Genomic DNA, 16,979 nt, shown 5'->3' with positions numbered 1-16,979 from the left:
CGTAACTGACTCAATCTTACAAGGGAACCTCCCCATCACACCCCTCTCAGACTTAGTTAGAAGTTGGCACAGTGGATAGGCCTTGAAAAACTGAACACAGATCAATCAAGAAATCAGGAAGAAGTTGTGTGGAACTATGAAAAAAATAAGCAAAATATACAAACTGAGTAGTCCACGTGTAAAATATGCAACATCAAGGATAGTATAGGCACAAGGTCGCCGTGGCCCCGTGGTTAGCGTGAGCAGCTGCGGAACGAGAGATCCTTGGTTCAAGTCTTCCGTCGAGTGAAAAGTTTAATTTTTTTATTTTCTGACCATTATTATCTGTCCGTCATCAGTTTTTTGGCAGTAATTATCACATCCACAAGAAAACCTAAATCGGGCAAGGTAGAAAAATCTTTTTACCCATTCGCTAAGTGTACAAGTTAGGTGCGTCGACAACATATTCCTGTCATGTGACGCACATGCCGTCACCAGTATCGTATAGAATATATCATACGTGTTTTTCTGTGGAGGAATCGGTGGACCTATGACCTTGCAATCAAATGTTTTCGGTTCCCATTGGAGAGGCACGTCCTTTCGTCTACTAATGGCATGGTTTTGCGGTGCGGTAGCAAAACATAGATACTAAACTGATTACAGTGAACAGAGATGTCAATGAACGAATGGACAGATCATAACTTTGCGAAAATAAAGAAAGTAAAGTTTTCACCCGAGGGAAGACTTGAACCGAGGACCTCTCATTCCGCAGTTACTCACGCTAACTACTGGACCACGGTGCGCTTGAGCCTGCACTATCCTTGATGTTGCTTATCTTCCGCACTGAGTACTCAGTTTGTATAATTTGCTTATTTTTTTCATAGTTCCACACAACTTCTTCCTGTTTTCTTGATTGATCTGTGTTCAGTTTTTCAAGGCCTATCCACTGTGCTAACTTATAACTAAATCTGAGGGGGGTGCGATGGGGACGTTCCCTTGTTAGGGAAAGCGATGGATTGAGAAGTTTGGCCAGTAGTGCCATCTGGTGGTAGCAGGAGAGATTACGAACTGCACTGGTTCGCCGAGAGATAGCGTACGCATTCCAGCAAGCTGACGTTTGATAACCGTATCCACTCCTTTAAACTAGTCAGCACAGACGCGGTACAAGTTACGCTAACTCAGCCACGGATGGCGAAGTGCTACACTCGCAGTCACTTCGCACCCATAATTCGCTCTTACTGGACACACAGATTCGTTTGAAAAGAAAAGGATATCAACTACAGCTACATGAGAACAGTGAAGTTATGTTTCGAATGATTTCTACAGACTGACGACCTCAGATATTACATCCAATAGTGCTTAGAGCCACTTGAACCATTTTGCTTTCTAAACGCAAACTGCTCGTCATCTAGGATAAGGTCATACTACCTGTTTTTCAAAATTGTGGGTCACTCACCGAGAGATAAAACGCAGCAAGTAGCCACTTCTTGGGCGTCATGATAGCAGATCTCAGCCGAGCTGTTTGGAGGACGGAGATAACAGTACGAAGAGAGCAGACATATACGACTTGCTCGCTCACCGAGACGTGAGACCCGCAATGGCAGGCATCCAGGTGGCCGTGCTGTGCCTGCTGCTGGCTGCGCAGCTGCAGCTGGTGGTGCCACGGGCGCTGCGGCTGCAAATGCGGGACCGCGGCCGCATCGTCGGCGGCTCCGAAGCCAGCATCGAGGACTTCCCGTGGACGCTGGCCCTGCTCTACGCCGGCGTGCAGTCGTGCGGGGCCTCCATAATCGGCTCCCAGTGGGCGCTGACTGCAGCCCACTGCTTCGTGTTCCCACAGGTCGAGGTCTACGACGTGCGCGCCGGCTCCTCCAGCCGCGGCAGCGGCGGCACCGTCCTGTACCTGGCCGAGCTATACGAACATGAACTACACGACGACACTTCTGGTGACTACGACATCACAGTAATACGGGTGAGTAACGCAACGCTAAAGAGACGTAAGATAGATCCGTATAGATACTTTTTACTTATTTCTTTCCTGAAAGCGCCTAGTTTCGGACCACTGCGTCCATTTGGAAACCATGGCCTACAAAACATTTTATGTTGCATAGTTAAAATGACAACGTACTTCCACAATTCTACATGTAAGTTGAACGTTACATAAAGCATTATAAAACGCACTGATCAACCAAAACATTAAGATCCACGTAACAGCCGGTATGTCCACCTTTGGCACGAATAACAGCGGCGGCGCCTCATGACAGGGACGCTATGAGGCCTTGGGATGTCGCCCGAGGGAGCTGCCAGCACATCTACAGGGTGTTTCAAAAATGACCGGTATATTTGAAACGGTAATAAAAACTAAACGAGCAGCTATAGAAATACACCGTTTGTTGCAATATGCTTGGGACAACAGTACATTTTCAGGCAGACAAACTTTCGAAATTACAGTAGTTACAGTTGTCAACAACAGATGGCGCTGCGGTCTGGGAAACTCTATAGTACGATATTTTCCACATATCCACCATGCGTAGCAATAATATGGCGTAGTCTCTGAATGAAATTACCCGAAACCTTTGACAACGTGTCTGGCGGAATGGCTTCACATGCAGATGAGATGTACTGCTTCAGCTGTTCAATTGTTTCTGGATTCTGGCGGTACACCTGGTCTTTCAAGTGTCCCCACAGAAAGAAGTCACAGGGGTTCATGTCTGGCGAATAGGGAGGCCAATCCACGCCGCCTCCTGTATGTTTCGGATAGCCCAAAGCAATCACACGATCATCGAAATATTCATTCAGGAAATTAAAGACGTCGGCCGTGCGATGTGGCCGGGCACCATCTTGCATAAACCACGAGGTGTTCGCAGTGTCGTCTAAGGCAGTTTGTACCGCCACAAATTCACGAAGAATGTCCAGATAGCGTGATGCAGTAATCGTTTCGGATCTGAAAAATGGGCCAATGATTCCTTTGGAAGAAATGGCGGCCCAGGCCAGTACTTTTTGAGGATGCAGGGACGATGGGACTGCAACATGGGGCTTTTCGGTTCCCCATGTGCGCCAGTTCTGCTTATTGACGAAGCCGTCCAGGTAAAAATAAGCTTCGTCAGTAAACCAAATGCTGCCCACATGCATATCGCCGTCATCAATCCTGTGCACTATATCGTTAGCGAATGTCTCTCGTGCAGCAATGGTAGCGGCGCTGAGGGGTTGCCGCGTTTGAATTTTGTATGGACAGAGGTGTAAACTCTGGCGCATGAGACGATACGTGGACATTGGCGTCATTTGGACCGCAGCTGCAACACGGCGAACGGAAACCCGAGTTCGCTGTTGGATCACCTGCTGCACTAGGTGCGCGTTGCCCTCTGTGGTTGCCGTACGCGGTCGCCCTACCTTTCCAGCACGTTCATCCGTCACGTTCCCAGTCCGTTGAAATTTTTCAAACAGATCCTTTATTGTATCGCTTTTCGGTCCTTTGGTTACATTAAACCTCCGTTGAAAACTTCGTCATGTTGCAACAACACTGTGTTCTAGGCGGTGGAATTCCAACACCAGAAAAATCCTCTGTTCTAAGGAATAAACCATGTTGTCTACAGCACACTTGCACGTTGTGAACAGCACACGCTTACAGCAGAAAGACGACGTACAGAATAGCGCACCCACAGACTGCGTTGTCTTCTATATCGTTCACATCACTTGCAGCGCCATCTGTTGTTGAAAATTGTAACTACTGTAATTTCGAAAGTTTGTCCGCCTGAAAATGTACTGTTGTCCCAAGCATATTGCAACAAACGGTGTATTTCTATCGCTGCTCGTTTAGTTTTTATTGCCGTTTCAAATATACCAGTCATTTTTGAAACACCCTGTACATACCTAAGTCACTTAATTCCGGGAGGCGATGAGTTCTGGCGCTCCTTTCAATCACATTCCCTATGTGTTGTTTGGTTTGTGGGGCGCTGAACTGCGCCGTTATCAGCACTGGTACAAAGTCCTAATATTTACACCAGGCTGTTCCAACCTGGCTCGAGGGAGCCGGAGCTCTCCGGAGCGCTCAATGCGACAGCTCGGAGCCCGCATGGAGGGCGAAAGCGAACTCATTGCCCCTGGCCGCCTGCAGCCGCAACTGACGCAATAACCCGTGTTCTATGACAGCTATGACTAACCGCGGGAGCCCTGTACCGTTATTGGAGGATACGTTTCTATTCATTGAGAGGGATGGTCGTCCTCAGTGTCTTGTGTGTCATAAAGTTTTTAATTCTGCGAAGAGGTACAATATACAACGAAATTATACATGTCTTCAAGCAGCGCACTACGATCAGGTAGAAGGCGTTGCACGCAGAGAACTGCTAGCCAGGCTTATGAACGACATATCAGGAGACGTAAGAATAAAAACAGTTTCGTAATACGGACGGTATCAAAACATGCAACATAGGTCGTGTTCTGTAGTTCGTTTATAATTTTCAGGTGAATAAGAGCGGAGAAAACACTACTGAATCTGCAATTCGAGCAAGCTACAGGGTCGCTCACATAATTGCGACGAGTGGCAAGCCGTTTTCGGTGGGACCACTCGTAAAATCGTGCATGGTAGCAGTTGCAGGATGTTTGTTTCCAAGGGAGGTCCAGGCAATTGAAGGGGTTTGCCTGTCGAAGCAAACAATGTCTCGTCGAATCCTGGACATGGCAGCGGATTTAGAAACAAAGCTCACGAAAAAGGCGGAGAGCTGTGTTGCATTTTCGATAGCGCTTGACGAAAGCAACGACACATTGGACTGAGCTCAGCTTACAGTCTTTTTGCGTGGTGTCGACATGGAGCTGCAAGTAACTGAAGAACTCTTGGATGTGATACCACTCGATTACACCGCAACAGGACGTGACATTTTTGAAGCTGTTTGTGAATCAGTGGACAACATGAATTTGCCGTGGGATAAGCTCCATTCTGTAGCGACAGACGGTGCACCACAAATGATCGGCCGTTACCAAGTTTCTGCTTCTCGTTTGAAAAATAAACTCAGGGACGAATTCGGGAAAGACATTTTGACTCTTCGTTGTTTTATTCACCAAGAGGCACTGTGTGCTGAAACAGTAGAGCTAGGTGGCGTAATGAAAGATGTGGTGAAGTGTTGAATTTTAGCGCCGTCACGGTATGAATCATCGCCAATTCAAAGGATTCCTGAAAGATATGGAGGCGGAGTATGGGGATATACCTTACTACAGTACAGTTCGTTGGCTCAGTCGTGGAAAATCTCTTGATGTTTTCTTTGCTATTCGTGAGGAAATAACCCTATATCTCGAAATTAAAGGGATAGAAATGTGTTGTCTGAAAGATATGAAATGGATATCAGACCTGGCATTCCTAGCTGACACAGCTATGCATCTGATTCATTTAAATCTGTCATTGCAGGGCACTGACATGCGTGACCAGATCAAAGCGTTCATGGAAAAGTTACGTTTATTTGAGAGGCAGATGAGTAATGGACATTTAACGTTCTTCAATCGTCTTGCTTGTTTAAAACTACCTCAAGGTACTACTTTCGGCGATTACCAAGCAAAGTTAAAGCAGCTCATCACGTCGTTTGGAACACGATTCCGAGCCTCACTAGTTTGGAAATGGAACTTAAGGTGTTCAGCACTCCGTTTTCAGTTTCCCCCGATGACTTGGCATCGTCACTTTAATTGGAGATTATTGATTTGCAAAATTCAACTTTGTTGAATGAGAGGTACTACAACAAGTTGGACTTGTCACGATGGTATCGTTCATTACAGCCAAAAACATTTGCCAAGCTTCACAACAATACCGTTCAGATCATGTGCACGTTTGGATCTACGTATTGTTGTGAGCAGCTGTTCTCAGCAATGAAAAGAGTAAAAAGTAAGGAACGATCGTTTCTTCAGGATGCAACAATGAAGGCCATCCTCCGCATTAACGCTGCGAACACTTTGACGCCTGATATTTCCGATCTTGTAATGAAAAGAGAATGTCAAGCTACAGAGGCCCAATTAATTTAGTATGCGATTTCTTGTAAAACAGTTGTTTCTTATTTACTTCAAATGGTTCAAATGGCTCTGAGCACTATGGGACTTATCTTCTAAGGTCATCAGTCCCCTAGAACTTAGAACTACTTAAACCTAACTAACCTAAGGACACCACACACATCCATGCCCGAGGCAGGATTCGAACGTGCGACCGTAGCGGTCGCACGGTTCCTGACTGTAGAGCCTAGAACCGCTCGGCCACCCCGGCCGGCGCTCTTACTTACTTCCTGAAGTTCGTATTTCCTGGTGTAGCATGTCACCATGTCTTAGCAGCTGAGCGTATGAGGTTGTCGATCTTGTCAGACGCAGCCGGCACATCAAAACGCTTGCCTTGCCGCCTGCCTCAGCCAGCCGTGCCACGTGCCGGCGTGGCGGCCCACTTGAATGGCCACAGCGAGTGACACGGCTCCCTGGAGCAGGGAGCGCTCCGCGACCAGATGGAACAGCCTGATTCACACAATCTAGTCTAGTCACTTTCACGAATGATGATGAAATGACGAGGCCAACCCAAGCACCGAGTTCCTCTGCAGAGAAAATTCACAACCTGGTCTTGAATAGAATGCAGGACCTCACGATCCGGAAGCAGCAATGCTAGCCACTAGACCACGAGCTGCGGACACATCCCATATGAGTTCGATCTCGTTCAGATCTGGCGAGTTAGCACACCAGCACACTATTTGGAAAACGCCGTTGTGTTCCTCTAACCACTCCGTCACACTCCTGTCCTCGTGAAAAATGTCACTGCCGTCCGCAAACATGATCGTCATGAAGCGGTATGCAGCCAGTGTACGATACTCCTTGGGCATCATGGTGCCTCGTACGGGCGCTGCTATCTCCACTGCTGCCCACGTGAATGTTCGCTAGGGCATAATGGAGCCGCCGCCAGCTTGTCTCGGTCCCGAAGTACTGTTGTCTAGGAAGTGAACACCCTGGACGATGACGGATTCTGGCCCTCCCGTCGGCATGACGAAAGAGGTATCTGTATTCGTCAGACCATGCAAGGCTCTGCCACTTCGCCGTTGTCCCTGCCGGTGCTCACGTTCCCGTTTCGGTCGTATGTGCCGATGTCACGGTGTTAAAACTGGCACATGCAAGGGTCGTGAGCTGCCGAAGCCCATCGCTAGGAGTGTTCGGTGCACTGTATGTTCCAAAACACTTGTATTCTGTGAAACGCTAAGGTCTGATGTTGCCACAGTTCAGAGCGACATCTATAGTGAGCGGTGGCCACCGGACGTGCCTTCGCCTTGGTTTCGCCAAGTGTTGAAGAACTCACCACGGCACTCCTCAAGCACCCGACAAATTGTGCAGATGCCGAAATGCTCGTGCTGAATCTTTCGGCCATCATAGTCTGCACTCTGTCATACTGAGGTACACTCCTGGAAATGGAAAAAAGAACACATTGACACCGGTGTGTCAGACCCACCATACTTGCTCCGGACTCTGCGAGAGGGCTGTACAAGCAATGATCACACGCACGGCACAGCGGACACACCAGGAACCGCGGTGTTGGCCGTCGAATGGCGCTAGCTGCGCAGCATTTGTGCACCGCCGCCGTCAGTGTCAGCCAGTTTGCCGTGGCATACGGAGCTCCATCGCAGTCTTTAACACTGGTAGCATGCCGCGACAGCGTGGACGTGAACCGTATGTGCAGTTGACGGACTTTGAGCGAGGGCGTATAGTGGGCATGCGGGAGGCCAGGTGGACGTACCGCCGAATTCCTCAACACGTGGGGCGTGAGGTCTCCACAGTACATCGATGTTGTCGCCAGTGGTCGGCGGAAGGTGCACGTGCCCGTCGACCTGGGACCGGACCGCAGCGACGCACGGATGCACGCCAAGACCGTAGGATCCTACGCAGTGCCGTAGGGGACCGCACCGCCACTTCCCAGCAAATTAGGGACACTGTTGCTCCTGGGGTATCGGCGAGGACCATTCGCAACCGTCTCCATGAAGCTGGGCTACGGTCCCGCACACCGTTAGGCCGTCTTCCGCTCACGCCCCAACATGGTGCAGCCCGCCTCCAGTGGTGTCGCGACAGGCGTGAATGGAGGGGCGAATGCACACGTGTCGTCTTCAGCGATGAGAGTCGCTTCTGCCTTGGTGCCAATGATGGTCGTATGCGTGTTTGGCGCCGTGCAGGTGAGCGCCACAATCACGACTGCATACGACCGAGGCACACAGGGCCAACACCCGGCATCATGGTGTGGGGAGCGATCTCCTACACTGGCCGTACACCACTGGTGATCGTCGAGGGGACACTGAATAGTGCACGGTACATCCAAACCGTCATCGAACCCATCGTTCTACCATTCCTAGACCGGCAAGGGAACTTGCTGTTCCAACAGGACAATGCACGTCCGCATGTATCCCGTGCCACCCAACGTGCTCTAGAAGGTGTAAGTCAACTACCCTGGCCAGCAAGATCTCCGGATCTGTCCCCCATTGAGCATGTTTGGGACTGGATGAAGCGTCGTCTCACGCGGTCTGCACGTCCAGCACGAACGCTGGTCCAACTGAGGCGCCAGGGGGAAATGGCATGGCAAGCCGTTCCACAGGACTACATCCAGCATCTCTACGATCGTCTCCATGGGAGAATAGCAGCCTGCATTGCTGCGAAAGGTGGATATACACTGTACTAGTGCCGACATTGTGCATGCTCTGTTGCCTGTGTCTATGTGCCTGTGGTTCTGTCAGTGTGATCATGTGATGTATCTGACCCCAGGAATGTGTCAATAAAGTTTATATCGATAACAGGTCGGTGGTCATAATGCTCTTGCTGATCAGCGTGTGAATACTGACCAGTTCCTAACGATGGGCCTCCGCAGCCCACGATCCACGCATTTGCCAGTTTAAACACCAGGACGTCGGTAACTACTACTGAAATTGGCAAGTGACCATCGGCCCTGGACGTTGGAGCAGTGGCAGACTGTTGCATTGTCTGATGAATCCCCAATACCTCCTTTTTCATGTCGATGAGAGGGCGCGAAACCGTCGTCGTCCATGGAAACAGCTCCTTAACACCTGCGGGATGGAGACAAACTGGCGGCGGCTCGATTATGCTCTGAGGAACATACACGTGGGTCCACTGGAGCTGGTGCAAGATCCATGGTGCGCACGGAGTATCATACACTGGTTGCAGACCACGTAAGCCCCTTCATGGCAATCATGTTTCCCGAGGGCAATGACATATTTTAGCAATATTGTGCGCTGTGTCACAAGACCAGGAATATGATGGAGTGGTTCGAGGAACACGGTGACGAGTTCCAGTTGATGTTATGGCCCACAAAGTCACCATATCTGATCCTGATCGAACACATGTTGGATGTGAGTAAACGTGGCGTCAGACGTCATTGATCCCCTGCCCGGAATTTTCGAGAATTATGTGACGTGTGTGCAGATGTGGTGCCAAAAAACTTCAGTGACCTACCAGAGCCTCATTTCATCCATACCAAGACGCGAAGTCGCTGTTATTCGCGCCAAAGGTAGACGTACCGTCTATTAGTTTGGTCAGTATATTTCCAAAGAAAACTTGATTTTTTACTGTCGTATGTAATTGGAAACAAGAATCCGTGCATTTTCCATGATAATTACAATCAGGGGAATTTTATATTTATGTGATGTAGGTATTCGAACTGAATGGGGAAACTGAAATGACCGAAACAAGACGTTAAACAGCAGTTATCAGTCTTGACCAGCTAACGACTTTTTTCGATCATCATGTACTTTACTCTTCACGGAATTTCTCTTTGACCGTGCACCTTTGTTTAAAAGCTGAGAAGGGCATGTTATCGAACCTAGGCGCCCCCATATGGAAGGTGAGCATCCTGCTCTGTGTCACACTGCCCGTCAAAACATCTGTCTTACTTTATTGCATTAAAGACGCTCGAAAATCCTCAAAGTTGATTTTCTCCAGAATTTTGAGAGTCGCATCGAACAGTTTTGCGAACATATTTTTGTTCTGAACTTTAAGTACCGTCAGCATAAAAAAATGGAAAATTTGGGTTACCATGTGGTCTCCTTGTCAGAGAGAACTATGATAAGAGTGCTTACAAAACAGTAATTTCATACGAGTAGTAATACCTCGTTTGACGTATGTACCTTGAGACTGATCGTATAGAATCCTTAGTAACAGCGACTCAGATACGTAACTAACATTATTACGGGAGATGTCATTTTACAAACAAACATCAAAGCTGCAAGTAATACAACAAAATTTTGGTGTCATTTAGGACATTTACTAACAAAGAAACCATGCGTCTCCAATGACAAACTATGTCGCTTATAAGATTAAATGTATTTGTCTCACATTTTTCCTTATTACACTGATTTCGTAAGATCTCGTGTTATTTTACAGGCAAAATCATACATAACGCGTGCAGTAACATTGTTACATTTCGGTACGGTATTGCAGTTACTGTGTAGTTCAGTATAAAGATGCAATATTCCATCGGACATGCAGTCTGCAGTCGTTGTGAAATATATGGAGTTTTGTCGCAATTGCGAGTATGGACATCAACTCTACAATAGAATGATGCTGATAAAAGTTTGTACCGGACCGGGAATCGAGTACGGATTTCCCACGCTTTACTATTAGGCTATCCGAACAGGCGGCCTGACCCTAACACTCCATATGTCGTGAGCCATGTGTCTACGGCCAGCACTCGTACATCCATTATGTATATTTCCGCACAGGGGAGACGTTTTAATTGAAAGTAGCATACTCAGTGTCGGCTGATATATACGATACTGCGTTATTTAACGGGACTTCCATTTCTAAAACCAGCCTTTCGTCTCTCATTTGATGCTGATTTTGCAGTCTGCTGCCAAAGAGTCGTTCTCATTACTTCCAGAATCTCGTCACAGTCCGATTCCTTGGGTTCCACCTGTGTGGTCTGGCCACATGCAAAACATCGGAGAACCGACCTCTTGAAACGCAGCTACCTGAACGGCGAACAGCCTGCCATGTAGCCTTCGCTTTCACCTTCTAGTCTTCATCACCTAGCTGAACTGCAAAAGACACGTGCCCACCGACAACCAGGTGTTCACTGCTGATAGCTGATTAGAGATTTTGATAAGATACAAGTGACAAGCAAACTCTTGAGATGACCAGTCTGTGCTCTGTCTGCTGATTCCAAGCCCTATAAGACCCTGCACTCATTTATGTTTCTGGTGTTTTTTTTAAATAAATTGTGTTCTGGGTTCCCCTCTCAACATTCCGATGTTTTGCACTCATCCACCGAAGGGAAGCCTTTTGGTCTGATTAATGTTAATCATGCCTAGCGTCCAGAAAAAAAAAATTATTGTGCTGTAATTTAGGGATGTATTTTTTTACTTAGCATTCTTCCAAAAATTCCTTTTTTGTACCTATCAACATTTTGGTAATTAATTTCTGTGCACCTCATTGCCACTACTTTTCTTCCAGTAACAACATTAACACATTTCTAAATGATGATGTCATTACGTCAACCTGTCGAAGCCTTCCTTAGCTTCAGCCAATCCTTATATATTGTTACACCATCAATACTGTGTTACTGGTTCTCCTTGGGATTTTCTCCCCAGCCTTCCCTCCACGTTCTATATCACGAAGACGAGATATGCAACACTTGCGATTGCATTGTACAATATGAACAATTTTATGTGGAGGTGTAGTTTGGTGTTGTTAGTAATTTTTTAGTTTCCAGTAACAACTTTGAGCCGTGCGGGATTAGCCGATCGGTCTCAGGCACAGCAGTCATGGACTGTGCGGCTGGTGCCGGCGGAGGTTCGAGTCCTCCCTTGGGCATGGCTGTGTGTGTCTGTCCTTACGATAATTTACGTTAAGTAGTGTGTAAGCTTAGGGACTGATGACCTTAGCGGTTAAGTCCCATAAGATTTCACACACATTTGAACATTTGAACAACTTTGACTGGTAGCAGCTTACAGTTGTTTTGTTCAACTTTTATCCATAAAATTACATAAAAGTAGGAGAGAATGGGTGTTTGATCAATGCCCGCTGATATCCCACCTTGTATGTGGATTTCGGCTTTTGGAATCAGAACTATTAACTCAATCAGTTTTTTTTTAAGTTTTAGATGATTTAGAGACTTTGCCAGAACGAAAGGCGTGTAGAGACGAATGGGTGTGAGGTGAGGTTGCTGACAGAAAGAGGCTAGGAATCACACTGTTTTCGGTGTCACAACGTCATAGTGAATGTGCAAGTAGTTATCACGTCACATTATATTGTCAGGTGGAAACAGCTACAGGAAGTAACACATGCGCGCGTGCGCGCTCACACACACACACACACACACACACACACACACACACACACACACACACACGCACACACATACAATGTGAGTGAATCATATAACGTGCGAGCAGTATGGTACGAGACAGTAGGACATACAGATGTTTGGATCGATCCTGCAAGCGTGCTCGGAGAGCCGAAGTTGTTGAGGTGGCCGCTCACAGTAAGTAGCAAATCCGGGTTCGAGTCCCGGCCTGGTTAAAACTTTCATGTGTTTCTAGTAAATGGTACAGCTGACGAATAATCATATTCGCCATTTACGAGTACATGTCAAGTACATATTGGAAATGGCATTTAATTAAATAGAGAGGTGGGGTGTGAAACAGTTTGCTTGCGTCATTTTGTTTAAATTGTTGCCCTTATGCCCTGTGAAACTAAATGGAGTGACACAGTAATTTTTAAAATTGCCCCGTGGTACCAAATTTAGGTACACGGTTATTTTTAAAATTGGAACTGTTTATCGGTATACCTATCTCTACCGACATCTTCGAAGCTTATATTAAATCAACACATCTATTTAAATAGGTGTTTTCATAAAACAACATAGATGAAACAAAGATTTACCATTTTAATAAATAGGTGTAGTTGAGAGATTTGCAGTATAATGGTCTCTTCCCTCTCGAATCAGTTGTTTCCAGCACTTTGTCATGGTAGAAAACCTTCGAGACACAGATAAGCTCTAGATATAAAGCTGTACTTTGGAACTTTCATTGATGAATGTAACAAGCTGTTGTGAAATATCAGGCTGGATTTTACATTTAACTTGTAATGTGCATAACTTATAGATAACTCTCATTACGGCTGGTACTGAATATGTGTGTGTTGAATAACAGATACCTATTTGAGGAAAGGAAGTTGCTCTGAGTGTTTGTACAGATTGCAAGCGTGGTTTAACTTGTGACCTTTCCAATGCCCACAATGACCTTGGGTACGGATTGTTTTAGTCTTCAGTCCGGAGACTGGTTCGATGCAGCTATGCTAATCTATCCAGGGAAACCCTCTTCTTCTCTGCCTGACAGCTGCTACTTGCATCGACTTAAAGATGGTTACTAGTCAGGTCTAGGACTCACGCTATCATACTAGTTACCACCATATGCTTCCCTCCATAACCAAGTTGACTGTTCCTCAATTTTTCGTGACGCGTCCCTACCAATCGATCACGATGAGGAATAACAGTTTTCTCTCCAGCTACGCTCTCTACGATTTTTTTCTCTCTACCCATTTACTCCTCCGAACCCTTCAGTAACATCACATTTCAAAAGATTCAGTTTTCTTCTTGCTTGTACTGTTTAGCGTCAGCATATCACTTTCCTGGAAAAGGAAAATACTTTCTGACAAATATTCCGAATATTTAAGTTTATATTAGGTGTCCATGTAATTGTCTTTTTCAGAACGTATTTTGTTGCCGTTACCAGTCAGCATTTTGTAATGTTTCTTCGTCGGACATTGTCAGTCAGAAAAACTCCTATACTACTGTCAGTGTCTGTTTTCCTACATCTAATTTTCTCAGATTCACCTGACTTAATGTTACACAATTACTAATGACTTAGCTCTGTTCATGTTGCACTTGCAGTCTACACTCATGAATGAGATTTTCACTCTCCAGCGGAGTGTGCGCTAATATGAAACTTCCTGGCAGATTAAAACTGTGTGCCGGACCGAGACTCGAACTCGTGACTTTTGCCTTTCGCGGGCAAGTGCTCTCGCAGGAGGGCTTCTGTAAAGTTTGGAAGGTAGGAGACGAGGTACTGGCAGGAGTAAAGCTGTGACGACGGGGCGTGAGTCGTGCTTGGGTAGCTCAGTTGGTAGAGCACTTGCCCGCGAAAGGCAAAGGTCCCGAGTTCGAGTCTCGGTCCGGCACACAGTTTTAATCTGCCAGGAAGTTTCAATCTACACTCATGGTCATAAATTAAGGACAACAGCAGAATGTTGTGCCACACAACGTTGCACTGCACAAAACTGGCGCTAATAGCATAGGCACATAGGGAACACACACGACACAAATCTGTAAGTCCACAGCATTCGTGATAAGTTGAGAAAACCGTACCGAAACACATGTGCTACAAAACGCCACTGTTTTCTGCGCATGTACCCTGACATCAATATGGGATATGATCACCATGCACACGTACACAGGCCACAGAACGGGTTGGCATACTCTGGATAAGTTGGTCGAGCATCTGCTGTGGTATAGCCTCCCATTCTTGCACCAGCGCCTGTCGGAAATCCTGAAGTGTCGTAGGGGTTTGAAGACGTGAAGCGATACATCGACCGAGAAGCATCCCAGACGTTCTCGATGGGGTTTAGGTCTGAAGAACAGGCAGGCCACTCCTTTCGCCTGATATCTACTATTTCAAGGTACTCCTCCACGATGGCAGCTCCATAGGGCCATGCCTTATCATCCATCAGGAGGAAGGTGGGACCCACTGCACCCCTGAAAAGAAGGACGTACTGGTGCAAAATTACCTCCCGATATACCAGACCTGTTCCTCTATCAAAGACATGCAGGGGTGTACGTGCACCAGTCATAATCCCACCTCACACCATCAAACCACGACCACCATACAGGTCCTTTTCAAGGAAATTGAGGGGTTCTTATCTGATTCCTGGTTCACATAAGATGAAAATCCGGCGAGAATCACTGTTCAGACTATAACTGGACTCGACCGTGACCATAACCAGGGACCACTGTTCCAATGACCATGTACTGTGTTCTTGACACCAGGCTTTACGGGCTCTCCTGTGACCAGAGGTCAGTGGAATGTACCTTGCACGTCTCCGGGCGAGTAAACAATATCTGTTCAGTCGTATGTAGACTGTGTGTCTGGAGACAACTATTCCTGTGGCTGCGCTAAGGTCCCAAGCAAGGCTACCTGCAGTACTCCATGGCAGTCTGCGGGCACTGATGGTGAGATATCGGTCTTCTTGTGGTGTTGTACAATTGGACGTCCCGTACTGTGGCGCCTAGACACGTTTCCTGCCTGCTGTGGTCATTGCCATAATCTTGAGATCACACTTTGTGGCACATGGAGGGCCCGTTTACGACCGGCTGTGTTTTACCACCCTCCAGTCGCCCTAGTATTCTACCCCTCTTAACATCATCAATATGTGTTCTTTGAGCCATTTTCAACACACAGTCACCATTAGCAGGTTTGAAAACGTCTGCACACTTACTGGCTGTACCGTACTCTTGACGTGCACCAACACACCTCTGCTTATGTGGACTGCTGCCAGGGCCACAGTGTGACGACCGCAGGTCAAACGCACCTCCCTGTCATACCCCGAGGTGATTTAAAGCTGGAAACCGCCCACCAGAGCGGTGTTTCACCATATATCAGCATTACCCTTAATTTATGAGCATGAGTGTATATTCATGACTGTATCCACCACTCTGAAATGATCTTCCAAGTTGTTTAGCGTCTCTGGAAACATTAAAGTGTCATCGGCTCGCGTGGAAACTTTCATTTCTGTTCCCTGAAGTTTCATTCATTACCAGACTGGGCGTTCTTTGCTGCTAGCTTAATGTACAGATTGAATGAAATTTGGATGAAGCTACAATTCCTGTCTCGATACTACAACTAGAGCTTCGTCTTCCATGTCCTCCGACTCATAACTGCGATCTGGATTGTGTACAGGTTAGAGACTACCTTTCCGTCTCCGTGTTTTATCGCTGCTACATTCAGTATCTCAAAGAATGTATTCCTGTCGACATTGACTACATCTAGAAATGCAATAAACGCAGCATCGTCTTCCTTCAGTCCAGCTAACGTTTAATTCTGCAGACTGCCGATCCGTTCCCGCTGGGCACCAACGTGGCTGTCGCGAACCTTCCAGAGGACGGGTACGACCCGCCAGCTGGCCTCGCGGTCACAGTGACCGGTTGGGGGGACACGGAGACGGGCGACACACCGGACACACTGCGGAAAGTGGACATCAGCGTCATGGACCGCTCCGCCTGCGACGGTATTTCGCCCACCGGTCGCGAGGTGACCCCGCGCATGCTGTGCGCCGGCGAGGCAGGCAAGAGCGTGTGCTACGGGGACTCCGGGAGTCCACTCGTAAGCGGCGGCACACAGGTGGGCATCGCGTCGTGGGGGAGTAGCGACTGCGAGGCTGCAGGCGCCGTCTACGTCAACGTGGGCAACTTGAGCTCCTGGATTACCAGTATCTCGGGCGTGTGACAGCCTGAACAGAACACTTGGAAACCTACCCAGTCAGAGCAGTAGCTTCTGAGTTTTGCTCTCACCTTCTGAAACATAACTGAAACGAGACAGTGATCCAAAGGAAACAATTCCTTTGTCAGATTTCTTACTCTAACAATTGAACAAACACTAAGCTGTTTTGTTACCTAATCATGTTAATAAACTACATTCTCTTGTGGAGTTTTCGTAACTAAAATTGTACCCGAAGTCTGTGCTACTGTACTGTATTGAAATGTTCGGATGTCCATCAACAGAATCCCAGTTCTTGACTTCCACAATAATTTCTAGTTTCGTCCTAGTCACCCTAGAATATGAGCGAGATAGGACGCCCGATACCGTTACAGGAAGTGTCCTTGGTGCCACGAGCCATCTGCAGCTTGAGATATATCAGTATCGATTATCGATTACTGAAGCAAAGTAGATGGCGACACCCAGCAAAACCTTAAATGATACCACGTAAATTCTATTTCTTTGTAGGTA

At 47.1% G+C, this 16,979-nt stretch overlaps 1 protein-coding gene across 1 annotated transcript; it reads left to right on the top strand.

Annotated features, from left to right (window-relative positions):
• The first annotated feature begins 1,576 nt into the window (after positions 1–1,576).
• On the top strand, positions 1,577–16,926 carry LOC126191449 (trypsin alpha-4-like). The gene is made up of 2 exons (XM_049932329.1): positions 1,577–1,951; positions 16,080–16,926. Exons 1-2 carry the CDS (start codon positions 1,577–1,579, stop codon positions 16,476–16,478), a joined length of 774 nt encoding a protein of 257 aa, XP_049788286.1. The 3' UTR covers positions 16,479–16,926.
• Positions 16,927–16,979: the final 53 nt, after the last annotated feature.

Source organism: Schistocerca cancellata, chromosome 6, assembly GCF_023864275.1.
Source record: "Schistocerca cancellata isolate TAMUIC-IGC-003103 chromosome 6, iqSchCanc2.1, whole genome shotgun sequence".
NCBI classification, from domain to species: Eukaryota; Metazoa; Arthropoda; class Insecta; order Orthoptera; family Acrididae; genus Schistocerca; species Schistocerca cancellata.
The sequence above is the reverse complement of the archived record's forward strand: the minus strand, read 5'-3'. Positions and strand labels throughout refer to the sequence as shown.

Excerpts from the sequence above, each read along its gene's own strand:
- LOC126191449 (XM_049932329.1), top strand. The coding sequence starts at position 1,577 with ATGGCAGGCATCCAGGTGGCCGTGCTGTGCCTGCTGCTGGCTGCGCAG. Across the intron at positions 1,952-16,079 it reads ACGACATCACAGTAATACGG|ACTGCCGATCCGTTCCCGCT; the intron begins GTGAGTAACGCA and ends TTAATTCTGCAG.